The sequence below is a fragment of the Hesperophylax consimilis genome, chromosome 15 (assembly GCF_061612785.1).
Source record: "Hesperophylax consimilis isolate HC1 chromosome 15, BYU_Hcon_1.0, whole genome shotgun sequence".
NCBI classification, from domain to species: domain Eukaryota; kingdom Metazoa; phylum Arthropoda; class Insecta; order Trichoptera; family Limnephilidae; genus Hesperophylax; species Hesperophylax consimilis.
Genome location: NC_142850.1, coordinates 35741726 through 35761856, shown reverse-complemented (window position 1 = coordinate 35761856; position 20131 = coordinate 35741726). Strand labels below are relative to the sequence as shown.

The following is a 20131-nucleotide window of genomic DNA, read 5'->3' as shown; positions in this document are numbered from 1 at the left end:
ATACAAATTTCTATCTAAATCTGACACAGCAAAGCATTGGAATTCGAAGCAATGTTATGCTAATAATAGCATTTTATCCAATACAATAATTAATACATACACGAGAATATGAAATTTTTGAATTAAAAATTACACTGTAACTTTCATGCAACTGACAATTAAAATAAATTAATTATTGAAGTCAACTCTCAAACGAAAAATGTGAAACAGAAAAATCAGAAAAAGATTCCGTCGCATTTAGGAAGGTCTCTTCAGTCTTCCAAGATGCGACTGAATCTTTTTCTGATTCTTCTGTTCCAGATATTCGTTTGAGAGTCTCTAATATTGTCTTTAATGAGTGAAATAATATTATACACTTATGAAAAGATTGAAAAAGTAAATACAATTTTTTAAATAAATAATTTTTTTATTAGATAAATAATGTTTGTAGATATACAATATTAACTTCAATTAACATAATATAATATAATACTTTCTGTAAATACTGGTAAAGCTTAGTACAATAAATTTCTGCACTGAAAATACATAAATAATTAACACACATCAGGCCGAAAAGGGTCCCATCCGAGAAAATGGATTTTGTTTTAAACAATCAATTAATCAATTAGTACTCAACACACCCCAACTATAAAAATAATTGTCTGAAATTAAAACCTAATTTTGTAATATGACTCAATAAACTGAAGTTGAAGTCAGTGTTGCGCCATTTAGTAATGTTTTATTTGTAAAAAATGTACATATTTTATCATATTACATATTTTTTTTTTTTATTTTGCACAAATCATTACAAAAAAAAAACAAAACTTCCGCATATCTAGTGCGAAACGATGTATTACCCGTTCTACGGTTTTAAATATAGTGTCCTTTCGAAAAAAAATCTTCTGCACAAAAGACAAGAATTTGAAGAAGGTAGAACTACCCTTCCCACCGAAAGGATGTTTACGTAAAATATACTTCGTGCTTCTTCTAGCGCTAACAATACTAAAATCTTCTTATAAACTTTCCATCTATCACATTTGTGTATTTAATATTATGTATACATATAGAATACAAATTATCAAATTTTCATTTCTTTCTTTTTTTAAAAGAACGATCAACATTCGCAGGTTACAAATAACCTGACAATATTTGCTACCATCATTATGAACGAAAAATGTTGGTGGTGCAATGATGAAGAACTTAACTAGCAGGAAATTGAACCCACCTAGCCTACGTTGGAACCCAACACATTTCTTCACTAAGCTACTAAACATTGACATAATATTTTCATAAATAATCACAATAATATCTTGTGAACCAATTGGTCTAAAACATAAATTTAATATATCTACCTAATAAATTATAATAAGCATGTACTATGTTTGTCATAAATAAATCTAATGGTACGAATACATTTGCGAAACGAGCCACAAATTACGGAAAGGAACGTAGCAACTGCAAGCGGCGTTTCGCACAATTTGCGGTTGCTTCGTTCCTTTCCCATAAGTTGAGGTTCAGTTTGGCAGTTCGGCTCGCGTATGTATACGTAGCATTAAATCTGTATAAATAAAAAAAATTACATGTTCCTTTGTTCATAATCTTAAATCTCGGAAAGTTCTTCACTGATTGCTTTGATATTTTGACACAACGTTGCATAAAATTCAACCATTAAAAAGTTGTGTCACTAATATTTGGAAGTCCGAATTACAAAATGTAGCTTTTTTCTAGGACATTTTTTCCAAAAAGTTTTTACAGCAACGTATGGCCTGCTCATAGCACTTCTCAAATCCCAGAGAATCAGCGTCCTGAAATAAACAGATTAAGCAAATATTATTGAAGGTATGAAAAGCAGTATGTCTTGTTAACAAAGCTTCATTCACTTAATGGTTGGATAGGAATTAGACAACGAGCAATAGTTGTAATTTAATGGAGGCATCTGTACATGAGACAAGATTACATCAATCAACATAAAAACAACTGAGAGGAGACAACATCACAGATCGTTAACATTACATTCGCATAAACTTAATTACTTCTGTATTCATAACTTACGCAATAAGGGTCCCTTATAATCCTATCTCCTTTGGGATCAAAGTCTCCGAGGAGCAGCAGCTGGGCTTTACTAGACTTGGGGGCTCGATGCTTGAGCCCAATCATGTTCTGTTCGTCCATTCCAAAAATGAAATCAGAGTTCTCGAAATCTGTCGCTTTTATCTGGAAAATGTACAGATTTTGTCAGCATTTAAAGTTAATACACTAACAAAAAGTTTTAATATTAATTTCTCACTGGATGAAGTGAGAAACACGTTGGTCGGTAAATTATTCCACAGCCAGGTTGTTGAACAAGAACGAAACGTAGAAGCGACCGGTTCTTACAAGTACATAGTACAAGTGCTAAATATGTTTTATTTTCAACTTAATATCATTTAATTGAGTAGTGCACTCACCGCTATGTTCAGCTGAAATAAAAGAACATAATTTAGGTGGAATTTCAACCTTGAACAAATGTTAGGCGCTCGTTGGTTTCCTGGGGAAAACAACGCCAGAACTGGGCCCAAAATGAACGAAGAGCACTGAAGTAAGCCAGGATAGGGACATAGAGAGATGCCTTATCAATGTGATGGGTCCCCGTCCCAACTACGACAAGGGGAAAAAGATGAAATGAGATTTGTGTCTGTTATTCCAGAATATAACATACTTGCCTGGCTCTGTTGGTGTAGTTGAAAATGTGATTTTTCCTCATGGTTTCCTGCGCCTTATAATTTGGTTGATCACCAGCGTGCCATGACTCCAAAGCGGCGCTGTCAATGTCCCACTTATCGGCTTGACCGCTCTCCTCAACGAGCTTTGTGAAAACCGCCTCGACTATTGGTGACCGGCAAGTATTACCTGAAAGCCAAACACATTTATTAAATAATCCAACAAAAAAAACCAAACATTTTTGTGAAAAAACTAAACGCTTTATTGGGGTAAAACAATCGGAAGAATATCAATGAACCGAAAGAAAAGATAATCAATTTCACCACATTAACGCAACACTTTGGCTTAAACTCAATTTATTAATAGTATTTTTTTACCTAGGCATACGAACAGCACCTTCTTCTTAGGAGCCATTTTTATTATACAAATTAATTTATTTGATTGCACAAGACTGGAAATTACTGGGAGGCACAATATGGTAATGCGTCATTCGATATCTTGTGAATACTGGGAGATTCTGAAAATTTGTCATATTTGACACTTTGGCACAAATAAACCTGCTTTGGCATGATTTGTACATAAATATTAAATATACCATTTTTCTCTGGATTATTTGAAATGTCAAAAGAAATGTTACCATTCATAAAATATTTCCACTTATTTAATTCACAAACGGGGTGTGTTATTGTAAATTTTTCCATGTTAAAATTTAATTTCAAGAAACTCTTAGCTTTGCTTTTTTCTGTTGCTTTGTCAAAGGGTGTGTTTAAAAACTTGTTTTCCAAAGATTTTTGGAGGAAATTGTGAGGACATTGCAAAAGAGCGTAAGGGTAAACAAAACATAAATATGTCAAAATCGTTTGCAAAATAAAATACGTTTTGCAAGTTTTACTTTAATTTTATGGTGAATTATATATTTTCGTATGTGAATTGTGATACGAAAAAATTGTTTTTTTTTTTTTTGTAAATCAAAACTTTTCTTACACAGAGTCGATCGTATGGGAGCGGCCCGCTCCGGCCGACGAATTGACAAGTGGCTGATAATACCTTACTTAATTGACAATTTGTTAACCAAGTCTTAACAAATCGCTCTTCAAATTTTTTTTCATAAAAACGGCTTCACACAAAAATACAAAAAATGTTCCGAATATTATTGATTACAGTGATCACCTACCTAGGCATCTACACGGGTTGGGTAACAAGGGGTTCTAAAATTTTATTCGTACCACGCGCCGCCCGTTTAGATTATAGCTGTCGTGAGTGGTATATTTATGTGGCCGGCCCTGGGAATACAAACACAACATTGGATTGAATCATCGAAACAATATTTCATTTGTATGCTTTTCTTGAAAGAATTAAGTTTCTAATCAAATTTCACCGTTATTACTTTATTACCGTGCCATAAATTATTTTTCTCGCAAGATAAATACTGTAAGGCAAGGTTCGTGGCGTATATTTTAGAAACCGTGCCCTTTTGGCATCTATGAACTGATTCATAAACACACTCATCTTTTCATTGCATAATTTAATAATATTACCACATTATTCACAGAGATGTCGCACATCATTTATCGCAAAATTATATCTGACACAATGTTATTGTGCAAAAATAAACTCTAAAATCAAATTTTGTAGAGCATATTATCGCATTAAATTGCTGTGTCAGATAAAACGTCCTTACTCGTGGGGATCGATTTATAGATTTCCGAAATATTCTTTAGAATTTAAAAAAATACATCGTGGTTTATTTTAGAATAAATATGAAATAAACATTGAAATCGTTTATTATTAAATCGCTAAGATTTTGAGAAGAAGAACTCCTCCATAAATAACTTATGAATCATGATAAATAAAATTTCCATCCATAAACTAAAATAAATATTATTATCTGTCGTACAATACATTTTTATTTAAATTGTATTATTTTACCGCGTATTTACTACCTACTGCGTGGGTGAAAATAGAAAAATATTCATTCAAACTCAAATATCGTTTTGAATTTTGATTGCGTTCAGCAGTGGGGTGGAGAGGTGGAGTACGAGTTAATAAATTATTTAGTTATTTATATTCCAGCTCTATTAATAGTTATATTTTTCAGATGTGGACTGATCGAAAGATTACTCTTGTTGACTTTTCAATAAACTTCCACGTGTTTTGTTTACAGTTTTACAGTTTTTTGTATGCCCAAAAGTTAGTTCGTTACTAAATGTCACTATTTTTCTATTCCTGTATTTTCACTCAAAGTTTAAGGGTAAGGTATTGATGGAAATTGACCTATATATAGTTATGTGGTTATATTTTAAATATGTTTTTATCAAATAGGTATATCATTACTTCCTCGTCTCCTGTCATCTGTCAGTGGAGAGCAGCTGATTCCCAAATTTCAGTGTTTTGAGGTTATGAGCACTATTTTCGTTTGATTTTGCCATTAACATCAAACTTTCGAGTATCACGAGATTAACTAGTGACATAGATGATTTTTTAAATAATTGCCCTGTAATTTTAGAGTTTTACATTTTAATCCATTTTATTGAAAAAAAAAAAAAAAACTCATCCACTTGCTCCAAGCATTCATTGTTCAGAACCATTTCCAACTATTTATATTACACACTGTTTAAAAAATCAGATATATAATAAAGCTTTGGTAATTATTTACCTACGACTACCGTTTGAGAAAATATTCCGTACATGTTAGGTTAGGTTGGATTAGGTAGAATTAAATCACAAACCAGTCTATACAAACCTAGCGTAGCCCACAAACTACTTGAAAACTGGGATATAACTCTAAAGGGGACGCGAGCAGGCGTTATTAAAGGGGCAATTTTTTGTAGTAGTAAAAACGGTAGTCGTAGGTAAATATTTACCAAAGCTTTATTATATATCTGATTTTTTAAACAGTGTGTAATATAAATAGTTGGAAATGGTTCTGAACAATGAATGCTTGGAGCAAGTGGATGAGTTTTTTATTTGGGAAGTATGTCGCGGAAGACACGGCAAGAGTCAGAATAACAGAAAAGCATGATGCGATATACAAATGTGAATATAGCAAGGAGTGTATGCCAAGACAGAGTTGTGCTGGGATCCATTATCTCTGCCTACCCCTGTGGAGAAACGGGCTAGTGGTTAATTTGTTTTATTATTACACTTTATTTACTTACAGCCATTGGTGTTTTGAAGTATTGATGAATCTATAAGACAAATCACAATGAAGTTCACGCCGACCTCTCCGGATGATAACAGTTCATCGGATGAGAGTCCCGCAGTGTTTCCTCAAACGTATATTGTACTGAAGTTCTCTCACAAGGCGAATGAAAAGGCCTTAGCATGGTTCATCAGCAAAATCAGAGGGAAAAGGAGCGAAGGAGGAGCGGAACTCTCTATTCGAAGACAACCTTACAGAGAAAATGAGGTAACTAATTTAAACACTAATTTATTTGATTGATTTTAGAAGCCTTCTGTCAATGATAAAACAATATATCCAGACTTGTTTTTGTCTCACATAATTAAGATAAATGTGGCAAGTAAGAAACACTCCAATGATTCCAGTAATTTATTTATTCAAATGTTGTTCGTGCATGACAAAATTAGACATTGGTCGAGTGGTCGAGGGGATAAAGTCGTTGGCTCAACACCGTGTTGGTGGAGACCGGACTTGTGTTCAGCACTGGGGATGACGTTGAGTCTTCCTAGTACTCCAGTGTGAAACAAGAGAGCCGAAGACATGATTGACCTGAAGATGTCGCAGGGCCAAGGCGCAGACCAACGAAGATGTCGCAGGGTCTATGCGCGAGGGGAGCGCAGGCCAGGGATGATATCCAAGGCCAAGGCGCTAATGTAATCCATTATTATCCATAGCCTCTCATATAAGGTTCGTGCAACGCCGGGCGCAGTGGGTCCGTGGCTCGTAGCTGCGCAGTAGGGTAATGGCAGGACGCGGGGGGCCGGCCAAGGTGGCCGGCTGACGAGTCAGCGGCAGGCCCTCGCACTCGCTTGTAACTGCTAATTATTGACTGACCAACTTAGTACCTGGACGCTGCCGTTTATATAGGCGGGAATGCATCAAGAATAATCCAGCGAGTAGGTAGATGGGCAGTACCTATGATGTTTCGCTAGTAGGTTCTAATACAATGCGTTTTACATGGGCGAACATTCCCGAATATTCCAGTAACCTACCGCTATAATACCCTAAGACTGACTAGAGTCGAGGACCTGGGCCTCTTTAACTTTAAAACTTTACCCCAAACCATTTATAAATCCCTGAGCGACTCCGGGTACACGTCAACTAGTATTTAATAAACCGTTTACAATCTACAATATATTTATTGTGTTTGACTGACAAATATTGCCACCTCTCCAGTTGATTAATTTATAACTTGCTTGCTTTACTTCCAGGGACTCATTTTACACATATCAGCTTCAAAGATTAAGTTCCTTCAGGTTGCAGAAGAGATTGAAGTAGTCAAAAGGGACCATTCGGGCGTGCTGAGAGAGTTCCTCGTCAGTCAATTGGAAGACTTTCTAGAGGAAGGAATGCACGTTGATGACTTCCTCACCACGGCGGAGAGACAAACCATAGTTAGACACGAACTAGAAAACATTAGGGCGTCCGTTGAAGAAAACCATGTCCCAGGATATCATAACATTACCCTCTATCAAGGGAAGTCGATTCTACAGGCACTTTTGCAAGCAGGAATCATTGAAAAGATTTATGCACTACATGATGAAGATGAATTGAGGAAGTTGGGATCCCAGTGGTTTATGGCGCTTTTCAGGAAACAACCATTTGGTAAGCATCAGGAGTCTCCATAGTGACGGCCTCCGTCGTCGGGGGTAAGGCTTTCGACTAGCAATCCGAAGGTCGCGGGATTAAATCCTGGCATGCACAATTAAATTTTATTCAATTAATTTGTGTTATTTCGCAATTTTATAATTCAATGTAGTATATGGTATATTTGTGACATATTTCAGAGTGGAAGATACTTTCAGTATCGCCCTTCTGTAAGGCCACCATTCAGAATTGAAATGTTGCTTGAAATTTATTTTATTTATGTAATGCCCAAAGGGCTTTTACATGTAGATAGTATGTACAACATTAAAATGACAAATGGCTTTAGCCCTGTTTGGTGACCAGATCTGAATAGCCAGGTACTTCTCCACCTTCCTCTTCACCATCTCCTTCCCCTCCCCACCGCCTTCAGCCTTACAACATACCCCAATAGGTGATGCTATTATCCAGGCTCTGGGTAGGAATCAGTAGGGACTCTTGTGCTTTATTCACATAAAATGTCCCATGTCCGGGCCTATAAAGGGCCAATGTGTAGCTTTAAACATAGGCCCTCTACCGTTGTATCCAGTTTCACTGATTCTTGGATTCCACATCCGAAACTGGCATTTCTTTTTGTCTGTCAGTTCTTCTCATTTGTGTGTTATCTCTTGTTTCTCTTTCCTAAACAAGGATGTCATCCAATGAGATTGGAATTTGTAGGCGTGCTTCATTTCTAGCATAGTATCACTTAACTTGTTCAAGCAGATTGTGGCAGTAATGATGGCTACAACATTCTATCTCGCAAGGAATTACCTTATTTTAATAATTAGTCCAGCACAATAAACCTTTATTCTTGCTGAAGCACCCGGCATTGGCCGGGCTTTTTCCTGCTTTAAGGGGATGATGGTGGTTTTTCCAAATCTCACTTAGACTGTGACCTTCCTCTTGTTTTCAAGGTCATGTGTGCAAAAGTCATCAATCTCGCTACATATAATACTGTTGATTTGTATAAAAAACAAAACTGTGAATAAATTCGAACAGTTCATTCAATATATACATAATAATAATGTGGAGGCAGTTGAAAATTCAATGTGTGAAAGTTCACTAAAACTCCAATTTTTCCCACAATTGTTTTCAATGTGAGAAAATGTTGTTTTTGTTTTTAATTTGTTTGATTTCATTCATTCTTCTGACATTTTTTTGTAGACAGTTTAATTTCTGAATTCATAATTAGTTGCCATGTATTTTATGTATTTATTTTTATTTGTTTCAGAGGAGATTAAAACATATTTTGGGGAAGCGGTTGCATTATACTTTATCTTCATAGGGTTTTATACAACAGCTCTGATTTTCCCAATGGTTCTGGGATTCATCCAATTATTTTTGAGCCATGAAATGCTAGTGTTCTTTTGTATATTCAATATCCTATGGGTAATCGTCTTTCTGGAAGTGAGTAAATTATTACATAATAAAATAATTAATATAACTAGCAAAGTAGATAGAACGCCACATTCCTCTCTTTCACTCTCCTGTCTCAAGTTTTTGATTACTCGGTTGTGACAGTTTTCTGGGCCATCTCCAATTCTTGACATTTCACCGATAATTATTTCGGCGTTAGTTCACATACAAGAAACTGGGCTTGAAAAGCAGAACACTCATTTACAGTTTAAGTGACAGATTTATGAGAAAGGGTCAATTTTCTGACTCGTTTTTGTGTAAGGCCCTTTTTCCACAGGGACACCCAAGTATTCGATACTCGTATTGTCTACTCCCTTCGCAATCAACTTATCGCGCCCAGTCCATACATGTCATTATTTAAATCATGAGACCCATGTCACTACCAATCATTGTTGAATTCTCAAAACACCAAAACTAGAATGCTTTCATTACCTCATTCACAACCAAACAGAATATAAAACATTATTAACACTACAGCTGTAGGTGTCAATTTTATATGCTGTCATTCTTTGTTGACTGCTTTGTTCCTAGCATTGTCAGACTGTAAAGTATATAGTATATGTGACGCCATGTTTAATGTCTCAAAGATGTGAGTGGCGACAACCTCGCACGGCTGGTCGCGAGAGACTGGCGTCGCCAACGAGATTAGAAAATGTCTGCAACGTGTGCCTGTTTACAACCCTCTTCACAGATGTACAGCGGTAGTCACCAAGACACTTTATTATCGAGTATGGGATACTTGCATATCTCTGTGGAAAAAAAGCCTCATATGTGGAACAAGCTATCGGCATCGTTTTTTTAATTTTAATTTGATGTATTGTTAACATTATTTCAGGTTTGGAGAAGAAAAAGCAATGAGTTGGCGTTCAACTGGGGAACCATTGGAATGACAAGTCTCGATGAGCCGAGAGCTAATTTCCAGGGCGTCATGGGAATAGACCCTGTCACAGGAAAAGCTTTACCAGTGGCTCCGAGATGGATGACCAATCTTAAGGTTTCATTGATTGTTTTTTTTATTTGTATTTTCTAATATCATTTATTGCGTAACAACATTACAATTAAAAGTAAAGATATTTGTTGCTTCTCCATTATCATAATTTTTATTAATTTTAATCTTTAAAAAGCACACTTCTCCTTCCTGAAGTATTTGCATTTTAGTCGAGAGGTTGCTATTTTGATTCTTGCACAGAGCAAAAATATATTTTTAATTAATATGTCGAAGATGCCAGACATGTTGTCTAGTTGATTCTGGCCATTTAAAGTTTTGACATTAGAACGGGTCCCATCATAAGGCCAATGTTCAGCCTGTTTCATCTTTTGATCAAATTTTGAGCAGCTGCCGAACATAATCGTTGTGTTTGTTAACTTATCAAAATTTTATTAAAATCAAGCATTAAACGGTGTCCCCAACCGAGACATTAAAAAATTAAAGATATTCAAACATTATTAGAGACATTTAAAAATATGTGGTCTTGTTTTGTTGTGAGAATAATTATAATAATACATCTTAAATTTACATTTACGTTTTATCTATATGTGCTTGATGTTAAATGAATATTTGAATAAGTCCTTTGCTTTGCAGATGTACTGTGTGTCTTTGCCAATCGTTTGCCTGTGTCTGTGTGGGGGTTTTGTCATCATGCTGTGGTCGTTCTGGGCCGAGGACGACCTGAAGACGCAGTTCGAGCCCAACAGTTGGTTCATCATGATACCCAGCGTCATCTATACCGTCATAGTCTTCATTGTAAATTTGATGTATAGAAGTTTTGCCACCTTTCTGACCGAATGGGGTAATTTAATTTATTACTCTATTTCAGCATTCAGCGTATGTTCTTGAGTCAATGAAATTGAAGATGGCAGTAATTGTCATTACAATGCCAACATTAAAAAAAAATTATGTTAACATGCATACGTCGAAACAACGATATGGAAGATAAAAAAATCTAACAAAGGTTTGATAAACTTTGTGGATTTATTGTTAAATTTCACTTTGGATCCTGACTTTAGGGCCGCACCAAGCTTAACCGCCATTTTCGTTGAGCGCCAACTTTGCTTATCGGCAATATCAAATACTTTCGTGGGATTTTGCACCTTAAAAAATGCTCCTAGTGTACAAAAATATATTTTATTCACTTGGCATAATATATGTGTCCTAATATTATCCTTCTTGCAGAGCTCTTATTATAATATTACTCTATTTATTTAGATTCTTTGTGAAGAACACTTATTTAGCTTTTTGAAAATATTATAAAACCATAAAAATATCTTTATTTAACTTTTGTATCAACAAATGCAATGATTAACTCTTACGTATTTTATATAAGAGATAAAATGAGAGCTAAATCATTTCTCTGAAGAGCCAAAACTAAATAAATATATGTGTAAGATTGTAACATTATTGTCTATGGAAGAATCATGTTTAGGTCAGTGATTTTTTGTATGTACCTACATATTATTTTAATTTGAGTATTGTGATGTTGATTGTTATGTGATCTGTACGTTCACGACTACCGTAACATATTATAACTTTACGTAAATAAATTGTAAATCTCATGAAATGTGACAGTGAATTTTTTTTATTTTCAGAAAACCACCGCACCCAATCTCAGTACGAACGTCACCGTGTGATAAAACTGGTGCTGTTTGAGTTTGTCAATAATTTCATGTCTCTCTTCTACATTGCGTTTGTTCTGCAAGATCCAGAAATGCTGAAGCAACAAGTGGCCACCATGTTGATTATTTTGCAGGCAATTAACCACTTCCAAGAAGCAATACTTCCTCTTGTTCTTCGAGGATCGTTTAACAAGGTAAACATTATATTATTAGCTATATTTTTTTATGCATGCTGAAACTTGTGAATCTACATCGCATAGAGAACCCAAAAGAACGTTTATTTTTTTTGACATTTAGATGTTTCTTTTAAAACTTTTTTAGAATTAATAAACTTTTGGTCTACGCTTCAATGAATTTCAAAAGACATTGAACAGCTGATATATTAACACTTGATTCTTTTTAAAATTCTTTCTTCCTAAAAAAATTTCAACTTTAGACTCAAAATGGAAGTTTAAATATTGAAGACAATATTAGTGATTTCTAAACGAAAATCTGAAACAGAAAAATCAGAAAAGGATACGGTCACATGATTTTCGTTTAGAAATCACTTATATTGTCTTCAATATTTAAATATTACAATTTGAGGTTTTACTCAATAAAGTTATTCCGAAAAATAAATATTCAAAATGGAAGCTCAAATCAAAAAAGTTTCACCACAAAATTGACTCCAATTGTAATTTAGATTCTCCAGTTTCCCGCTTGCTCTACAAGTTTCCGGACACCGTGTATAAGCGGTTACGGTTGATAATAGCTCAGGCTCCGTTGTTTGACTGTTGAAATTGACTCAAATCTCCTAAGTTGTAACACTATAAATAAAATTTAATAAACAATGTATTCACAATTTGATGACCTGCATAGGTACCTAATTGTATTTTATTTCATTTCCAATTATAGATTGACAGCATCAAGAGTATATTTTCCGGTTATCCCAAAACTTCTACAAAGAGGAGGAGCTATACATTCAACGAGGATCTGGTCATTTTACCTTTGGTGTTACAGGATGTTGAATGTCTGCATTATGAGGATCCCAGAATCGAACAGGCCAATTCAGAAGGAACTATGGAAGATTACGAAGGAACGTACGACGATTACTTGGAACTTTTCATCCAATTTGGTTATGTGGTAAGAAATAAAAACACCACTAAAGTTTTTTCCCCTTCATCTTGTAGGAGGTGGACTATGGTTGTGGCTTCGCACTATGCTGAAGAGAATAGCCGCCTGGCTACCGTTTCAACCTTTCCAAGGCGTAGAGAAATGACAACATGTCGATTACATAGTTTACTTATTTATCGATTTCTTAAAATCAATTGTGTGCTTAAATCGCGTCTTGTTGAGTAAAGAACCCCATCCCACTTCTACCGCTGATGAGTCTAAACTCCAATGCCTTCTGTTGGTCTCGCTGATATATCAGCACTCTGCAAATTCCTCCAAGCAGGTGAAAAACAGCTGCTGGTCGTCACTTAGTATATTAGTGGACATTGGCTTTTTGACTTTAATGAATTCGGTAAAGAGTCTCGCTTAGGGCCCTTACATTTATTGACCTCAATTCAAGGTTCGTCTTTACCTTTATGGCGGGCTAAAAAAATCTTCAATTGGGCCGCAGGTTGGGCATGCCTGGTCTACTCATGCCTGGACGCTTAGGACGGGTTGTTTCGGAGAATTTGAATAATTCATCAAATTTCAACGTTCATTTACGGGTTCTGTGAAAGTCCTATTCAAATTCTGTTATTATATCATAGGCTAGTTGCTTGACAGAACTGAAATAAAAACAGAACTTAAAAATATCTTTCACAGAACTTGAAAATTAACTTTGAAATTTGAAGAATTGTTCAAGTTCTCTAAAACAACCCGTCCTTAGTCTTATTTGCAGTGAGCATGTACCTTAAGACGGTAAATGCTAAACTAAATTTGCACAAGGAAGCAAATACTTTTTAATGGGAAAAATGTTTAATGCGCAAATGGCTTGGATACATTAATATTGTTATTGGGTTTATAAAAACAGTTTATTTTTAAACAAGTTCTGCTGTGTAATTATTATTACGCGTGACAGCTGTTTCGCCCTCTGAAGGCATTATCAAACTGTCAGACACGCGTAATAATAATTATACAGCAGAACTTGTTTAAAAATAAACTGTTTTTATAAACCCAATAACAATATTATTGTTATATAAAAAATAAAAAATTAAAATGGAGTTCTACAAATTAAACTTAATAACAATAAATGGCTTGGATACACTTCAAATGATTGCAACTTTTGCAGAAACTGTTTGCGCATGCAATTCACTGTCGTATGAGTACCGCACACCGTACCATGTTTTTGCACAAACTGATTGCGCATGTACAAGTCCCTGTTTGTCGACGGATCTTTATAAATACATATATGTTTGTATGTGTAATTTATATTAAATAATATTCATGTAATTACATTTCAGGTGCTTTTTTCTTCAGTGTATCCGTTGGCTGCATTTTGGGCTGTGGCTAATAACATCATAGAAATAAGAGCAGATGCTTTTAAACTGTGTCGAGTTTACCAGAGGCCTTTGGCCAGGAAAGTCAAAGACATTGGAGCTTGGCAGGTAAAATTGATTTGTTTAGTTTTGTGGATACATTGATATTTTATTGATGTCCTCTGCCTGGCAACATTACCGTCGCAATAATGTAACAACACATACTCGAGGGAAGGAAATGGGGAAGAGAAAAGGTGTACCTGGCTATTCAGATCTTGTCACCAAAGATAGTTAAAGTCTTTGTTTTTTTTTTTTTGTTTAAAGAAAGACAAATATTCCCTGGTTACGAATAACCATACAATATTTGAAAATCTCCTATTTCCACCACAGTAAACAGAAAAAATTGCATGATGGAGGACTCAATTCACAACGCCTGGGTGAGACCCAAATGCGATGCCAACTCAGCCGATGACCGGTCCATTTTAACTTTTCAATTGTGAATGGTGGTCTCATACCAAGGCAAAGCTGACTGTATCTTTCACTCTGGAACGAGCCGCAAATATACAGGGTTTTCCAATAAGAGGTGTTATTTTGATATTCAATCGTAAAAGATCAATGGTTTCGTTGCTTGTGTGGCACGTAGCGCCGTCTTGTTGAAAGTAAACATTGTCCAGATCAATACCATCCAATTCCGGCCATAAAAAATCAAATCATCTCTCGATAGCGCAATCCATTCACCGTAACTGTTGCTCCAGCCTCATTTTCGAAAAAGTAATGTCCAATGCATAGACATATGAATATTAGTAGACCTGCCCTAAGTGATTAAAAGCGTATTATTCCCCACTCCCCATACCGGTTCCATTGGAGCCGGCTGGGCTCGCGTATGGCTTCCCGTGAATCTTGAGAATGTGACGTCATCATTCTTGTTCGAACTAGCGTCGAGCTATGGTCGAGGCATTTTATGAAATAACACGGCAAAATAGTGGCTTGTGATATGAAAACTTGTAAAAATAGATGTGAAAAAGAGAATAAACCCAATTGTCGTATTACATTCCATATGTAAGCATCATTTTAAGCTTATTCACATCGTATAATATGAATCAGTTGTAGAAACATATACTATTACATCGAGTTACATCTGGTCGAATGTAGCGATTCTCAAGTGTGCGCATCGTTGTTACTGGGAAGTAAATTATGAACACTTATAAAAGTGTCTTAACTAAATACGTAAACAAAATATTCGACTCTGAAAATAGAAGAATTTTTTTTTGCCGAATTTGGACTTCGCAAATTTGTTCATAACGTGGCGAGTAATTTGCGCTCCCATGTAAAAATGTCTATTCATTCAAAAGCAGATTTTACTTTTAAGAACTAAATGGTGATATTAAAATGCGAGATGCCTATATACTGTCAAATTGATTTATTGACGAATCACAGTCAGCTTTACCCCCTTCGTTCTTCAACAGTTGATTTTACCCCTCACCTTTAATTTCTAGTCTATATATTCTTATGTCTGTGGTCCAATGACTTCGCCGGACCATAAAATGCACCACACAGTCACACGTTGAGGATAGAGAGGCTTTTCAACAAATAACTCTTGGGTTTTCCTAGCTCCAGATGCGACAATTTTGCTTGTTGACAAAGCCACCGAGGTGGAAATGGGCCTCATCACTCAAGATGATTTGCATTTGATTCACTCAAGTGAATTTTAATAATTTCAATGCGTTGTTGAAGCGTGTATCGTTCCATTTTTATTAATGGCGTAGTTTCTACTTGTCAAATGTCAAAAAATGACAGCTTCAAAAGTAACATCTACCGAAATAGCGGGCTATTCAAAATAACACCTCTTATTGGAAAACCCTGTACTATATATTATTATAAATAAATACATAAATTGTATAAATATGCAAAAGATAATCTATATAAATAAAAATGTTAATTTTCATTTGTTCAAAATCTTAAATCTCCCAAATGTTATTCACTTTTGCTTTGAAATTTTGATACAACGTTGCATTCGAACATCTGGGGGGTTTTATATACCTACATCATATAGATGTCACATGCGACAGGTAAAAACATGCTTTAAAGAAAACTCGCTATTGTTTCTCTATCTGCACAGACAGACTGAGGCACAGCAAAGCGTGGCGGGGTTTTTAATTTATCATTATTACAATTTTCAGAGGTCTTTTGAAGTAGTAGGTGCCATGGCAATCATGACCAACTGTGGCCTCCTCTGGCTGTCCCCCCAAATAAGGAGCTACTCCGAGAGTCTTGACATGAAGCCCCACGACCTGTTCTTCTACTTTGTGGTCCTCGAACACCTCCTGTTGGGTGTGAGGTACATCCTGCATCAGGCCATCCCCGATAAGCCGGAGTGGGTGAGAATAGCCTTGGCGAGGAAAAATCACATTTCCAAAATGGCGCTTAAAAATGAGGTTAGTTCAATATATAGTTTTCTTTGCCATTACGATTCATTGAATCGGTGATTCCTTTTGTATTTACAGCTCGTTGGTTATACACCGTGTCTGGAAACTAGTAGTATAAGCGGGAAGCTGGTGAATCTTCATCTCATTTGGTCTCAATTTTCTGGATTTTTTTTTTGGATTTGAGCTTTTGTTTTCGAGTAAATTGAGTTTGAAGTTGCAATTTAAAAGGTAAAATTTGAAAAAACTCACTACGGGGTTATTGTACTACTACTAGTTTCCGGACACCATGTATAAACTGATCTCAATGTTCCCGCTCCATGTTTTACCCCAATGCCCAATTTAAAACAGTTTGAAATTATTTCTTAATTACGTTTTTAAGTCATTCTTCCTAAATGTGTTTTGTTTTTAATATTACACTGATAAGCTTCGATTCTGGACACAGAGTTTGCGGGTTCAAATCCCAGCGCGCGGGATAGAAAAACTATGGATTATTTCACACAGTTTAAATTAAATTTTAAAAGTATACTTACATCTCGTACGGATGAACATGCGATACATGATGAACACGAGGCAAAAGTGGCTAGTAAAAGTCGGGGTCGCCCAAGCATGACATGGCACAATGAGTCAGGAATTGCAAGGTTGATGTAAGCGTAATGAGTAAGATTAAGAAAGGGACGCTCAGATGGTTTGGGCATGTAGAGCGAGTGAGCGAAGAAAGGAGGATATATGATGCAAATGCGAATGTTAGCAGAAGTCGGGGACGCCCGAGGAAGAAATGGCACAATCAAGTGAATCAGATACTCGAGTCGGGCCATGTCAAGAGTCAGAGTAATAGAAGAGTATGTATGAGACAATGTATGAATGTGAATGAGGCAAGAAGTGTGTGCCAAGACCGAGTTGTTTGGCGGTCCGTCTTCTCTGCCTACCCCTCGATCGGCGTGATGGTTACTTAGTTAGGGTCAGGAGATGTCAAGAGTCATGCCTAGTCATCACTCGAGGACAGGACAATATTGTTTTGTCCCAGTTCTGTCTCAAGTTTGGAGGACAGGACAAATGGCTGAGACATTGTCCTAGAGATACGTGGGCAGGCTATCTCCGTAGGCAGTGTATTGTACAGGACAGTAGGACAATAGCCAGTCGCTCCGTGCTTAAGTATTGCTCCCACGCATTTTTTCAGCCGAAAATTTTGCATAGATACCCAGAAGAGAGTAATAAATTGATAACTATGTATAGCGAACACAACTGCGAATAATATTTTTTAAGAACTCTCTCGTAATGCGTGTCATTGTGTATCCATTTTCACAGCGTTCCGCGTTTAAACTATGGTCGAATTATTGTATTGTCCTATCCTGCGCGAGGCTGTTCATGGAACCGGAATAGGACCATATTGTACTGTCCTCGTGTGAACTCGGCATCAGAATTACATAAGTTGATGAATAATTGTGAATAATGCAAGGTAATAATGTGGTTGTCGAAACTTTCCTTGTTTTTTGTGTAACCTATAAAACGAATTAGAGGTTTATAACGTAAATAATCATTTATTTATTTCCAGAGGCTTCAAAGAAACACCCGAGTTCTCACTAGGAGGTTTAGATCTGTTTACGGAACTTCCAAAATAAAACTATAACAATCTTCTAACAGTTTTAGCAAAAAAATAAGACTTGAGCTTTATTGAAATTAACCCTGTATTGTTTGAATCTCAAAATGATCTATATTCTACCGTCCATTTTTTTTTAAATCTAGTCTTCCGGCTAGATCTGGCTTCATAAATACATACCTATTGTTGTATGATTTTTTTTATTTTTTTTATATGTAATTGTATCATCATTTTTATTTGAAGTTTTACAGTTTTTAATTTGTTATTTTATAGAATGTAATATATTTATATAATATTTCTTGGAAGTTAAAGTTAGGTACACTATACGCATATACACTAACTACATAACTTACATACACACATAACCACTCAAGCGATTGGTGGTATATATATGTACATTTACCATATTATTTAACCTGTTGAAGGCCGGAGCATAAAACAGAAAAATGTGGAACCTAAAGTTTTATTAGCCCAAACGATGCTGATTTTGTTTTTCATACATTTTTCGAAGCATTAAGGTCAAAATCGCATCGCAAATTATTCTAACAAGGATCATATTAGAATGCTCGCACGTTCTCCAGATACCCATCGGCGTTGGAACGCTGGAACGTGGACTGGTTAATCAATATCTTTCCTCAAAATATTAATATATGTATAACTGACACTGAAAATAAACCATTTTGCAAGCTTGTATGCATAATATTATTATCCAGACTACAAGATATTGTTTAGTATAAATCTAAACTTTTGGCAACATCTACACCCAAGTAATGACGGGTTAAAATTTCTGCAAAATAATGAATTATTATTACGTAAAAATCATAATTTATTCTTATATGAATATGGCTAGAATGCAGTTGGAATAACTATTTTATAATAATTTTTTTTAAATGTTTTATATATTATTTTGCAGATTTAACCCATGAATTCATATGCTACTAACTTTAAGGTGAGTACGCTAACCAGAAGGCTGTCGATATCTGTAGACAAGTTTGCTTTTTCAAACGTGTCAGGATAATTAAGTAATAAAATAAAACTACTGCACAGCGCAAAGGATTTTAGGAGCAGTGAATGAGCTATAAAATGTGTCTTATTTAAAAAAATCTTAGTTACCTGGTTGGAATTTGCGCAATTGCTGGTATTTCTATTCTGTATACAGGGTGTATCGGCACGTACCCGACAAACTTTAACCAGCTATTCCTTAGCACATTTGGAGTAAAAAATGTTATGGGCACTTTGCTGTCCGGTAACATTTTTTTTAATAAAAAATATACTATTCATATTTTCACCACTGTTTTATCCTTTGTCAAAGTTCGAAAACCCACCTGGCAATATTTTATTCGAGTTTCGTTGAATAATATACGTACGTACCTACATTAGCGCCCTTTTACGTTCACAACGAAATGGCATCATTCGTCTCATTTTTAGCTATTATTATTTAGTGTGTATGAAAGAGCGAACACGCTTTTTGACACACTTGCTAATAACAGCTGTTGAACACGAGAAACAATGCCAATGACAGTGACGGAGTGTGGATTTTTTTATCATTTTTTGTTTTTAATTGAAAAAAAATGTTACCGGACAGCAAAGTGCCCATAACATTTTTTACTCCAAATGTGCTAAGGAAAAGCTGGTTAAAGTTTGTCGGGTACGTGCCGATACACCCTGTATATAAACCGAAGACCAACAAACAAAATAAACATGTTTGTTATTTATTGGTGTTTTTTATCAGATTTGCAATTCAATAAATAATTTTTTTAAATATTTTTCATAGCAATGTGTGTGTGTGCATGTTGCATGTATCTGTTCATGTTGCATAATATGTATGTTTACATGCATACTCGTCATATGTAATTAAATGTTTTACTATACATAAGAGGCTAATTTTGAAGTTTATTTTGTAAAAGTTTTCTTATTCCCGATTTAAGATTAAAACGTAACATTATTTATAATCATGCATTCATAGACGGGACTAATTTAATAATTAAAATACACTTTTTTAAGCTATGCCGTAAAATATTACGATGAATTATTTGTTTGCACCCATACATATGCTATATAAATATGAATAAATACTTTTGTCTGTATAAAAACTCTAAATTCTTTCAAGAAAGGCATACAAATACAATATTGGATTTAATCACTG

At 35.3% G+C, this 20131-nt stretch overlaps 2 protein-coding genes across 7 annotated transcripts; one reads left to right on the top strand and one right to left on the bottom strand.

Moving 5' to 3' along the window:
* Positions 1 to 491: 491 nt before the first annotated feature.
* Positions 492 to 3262, bottom strand: LOC149417699 (low molecular weight phosphotyrosine protein phosphatase-like). Its single transcript, XM_089640141.1, has 4 exons — positions 3057 to 3262; positions 2678 to 2868; positions 2032 to 2193; positions 492 to 1784 (listed from the first exon to the last, which is right to left on the bottom strand). The coding sequence occupies exons 1-4, from the start codon at positions 3091 to 3093 to the stop codon at positions 1704 to 1706; spliced, it is 471 nt and encodes a 156-aa protein (XP_089496267.1). The 5' UTR covers positions 3094 to 3262; the 3' UTR covers positions 492 to 1703.
* Positions 3263 to 4634: 1372 nt separating this feature from the next.
* Positions 4635 to 20062, top strand: Axs (Abnormal X segregation). Of its 6 annotated transcripts, none has more exons than XM_089640137.1 (11): positions 4635 to 4709; positions 5840 to 6088; positions 7072 to 7465; positions 8718 to 8893; positions 9738 to 9896; positions 10485 to 10692; positions 11489 to 11709; positions 12410 to 12637; positions 13948 to 14091; positions 16143 to 16397; positions 17941 to 20062. In XM_089640137.1, the coding sequence occupies exons 2-11, from the start codon at positions 5885 to 5887 to the stop codon at positions 18013 to 18015; spliced, it is 2064 nt and encodes a 687-aa protein (XP_089496263.1). In that variant the 5' UTR covers positions 4635 to 4709; positions 5840 to 5884; the 3' UTR covers positions 18016 to 20062. The 6 variants fall into 6 exon arrangements, with proteins under 6 accessions (XP_089496263.1, XP_089496262.1, XP_089496264.1 ...); XM_089640136.1 differs by having other exon boundaries at positions 4637 to 4720; XM_089640138.1 differs by having other exon boundaries at positions 4647 to 4714.
* Positions 20063 to 20131: the final 69 nt, after the last annotated feature.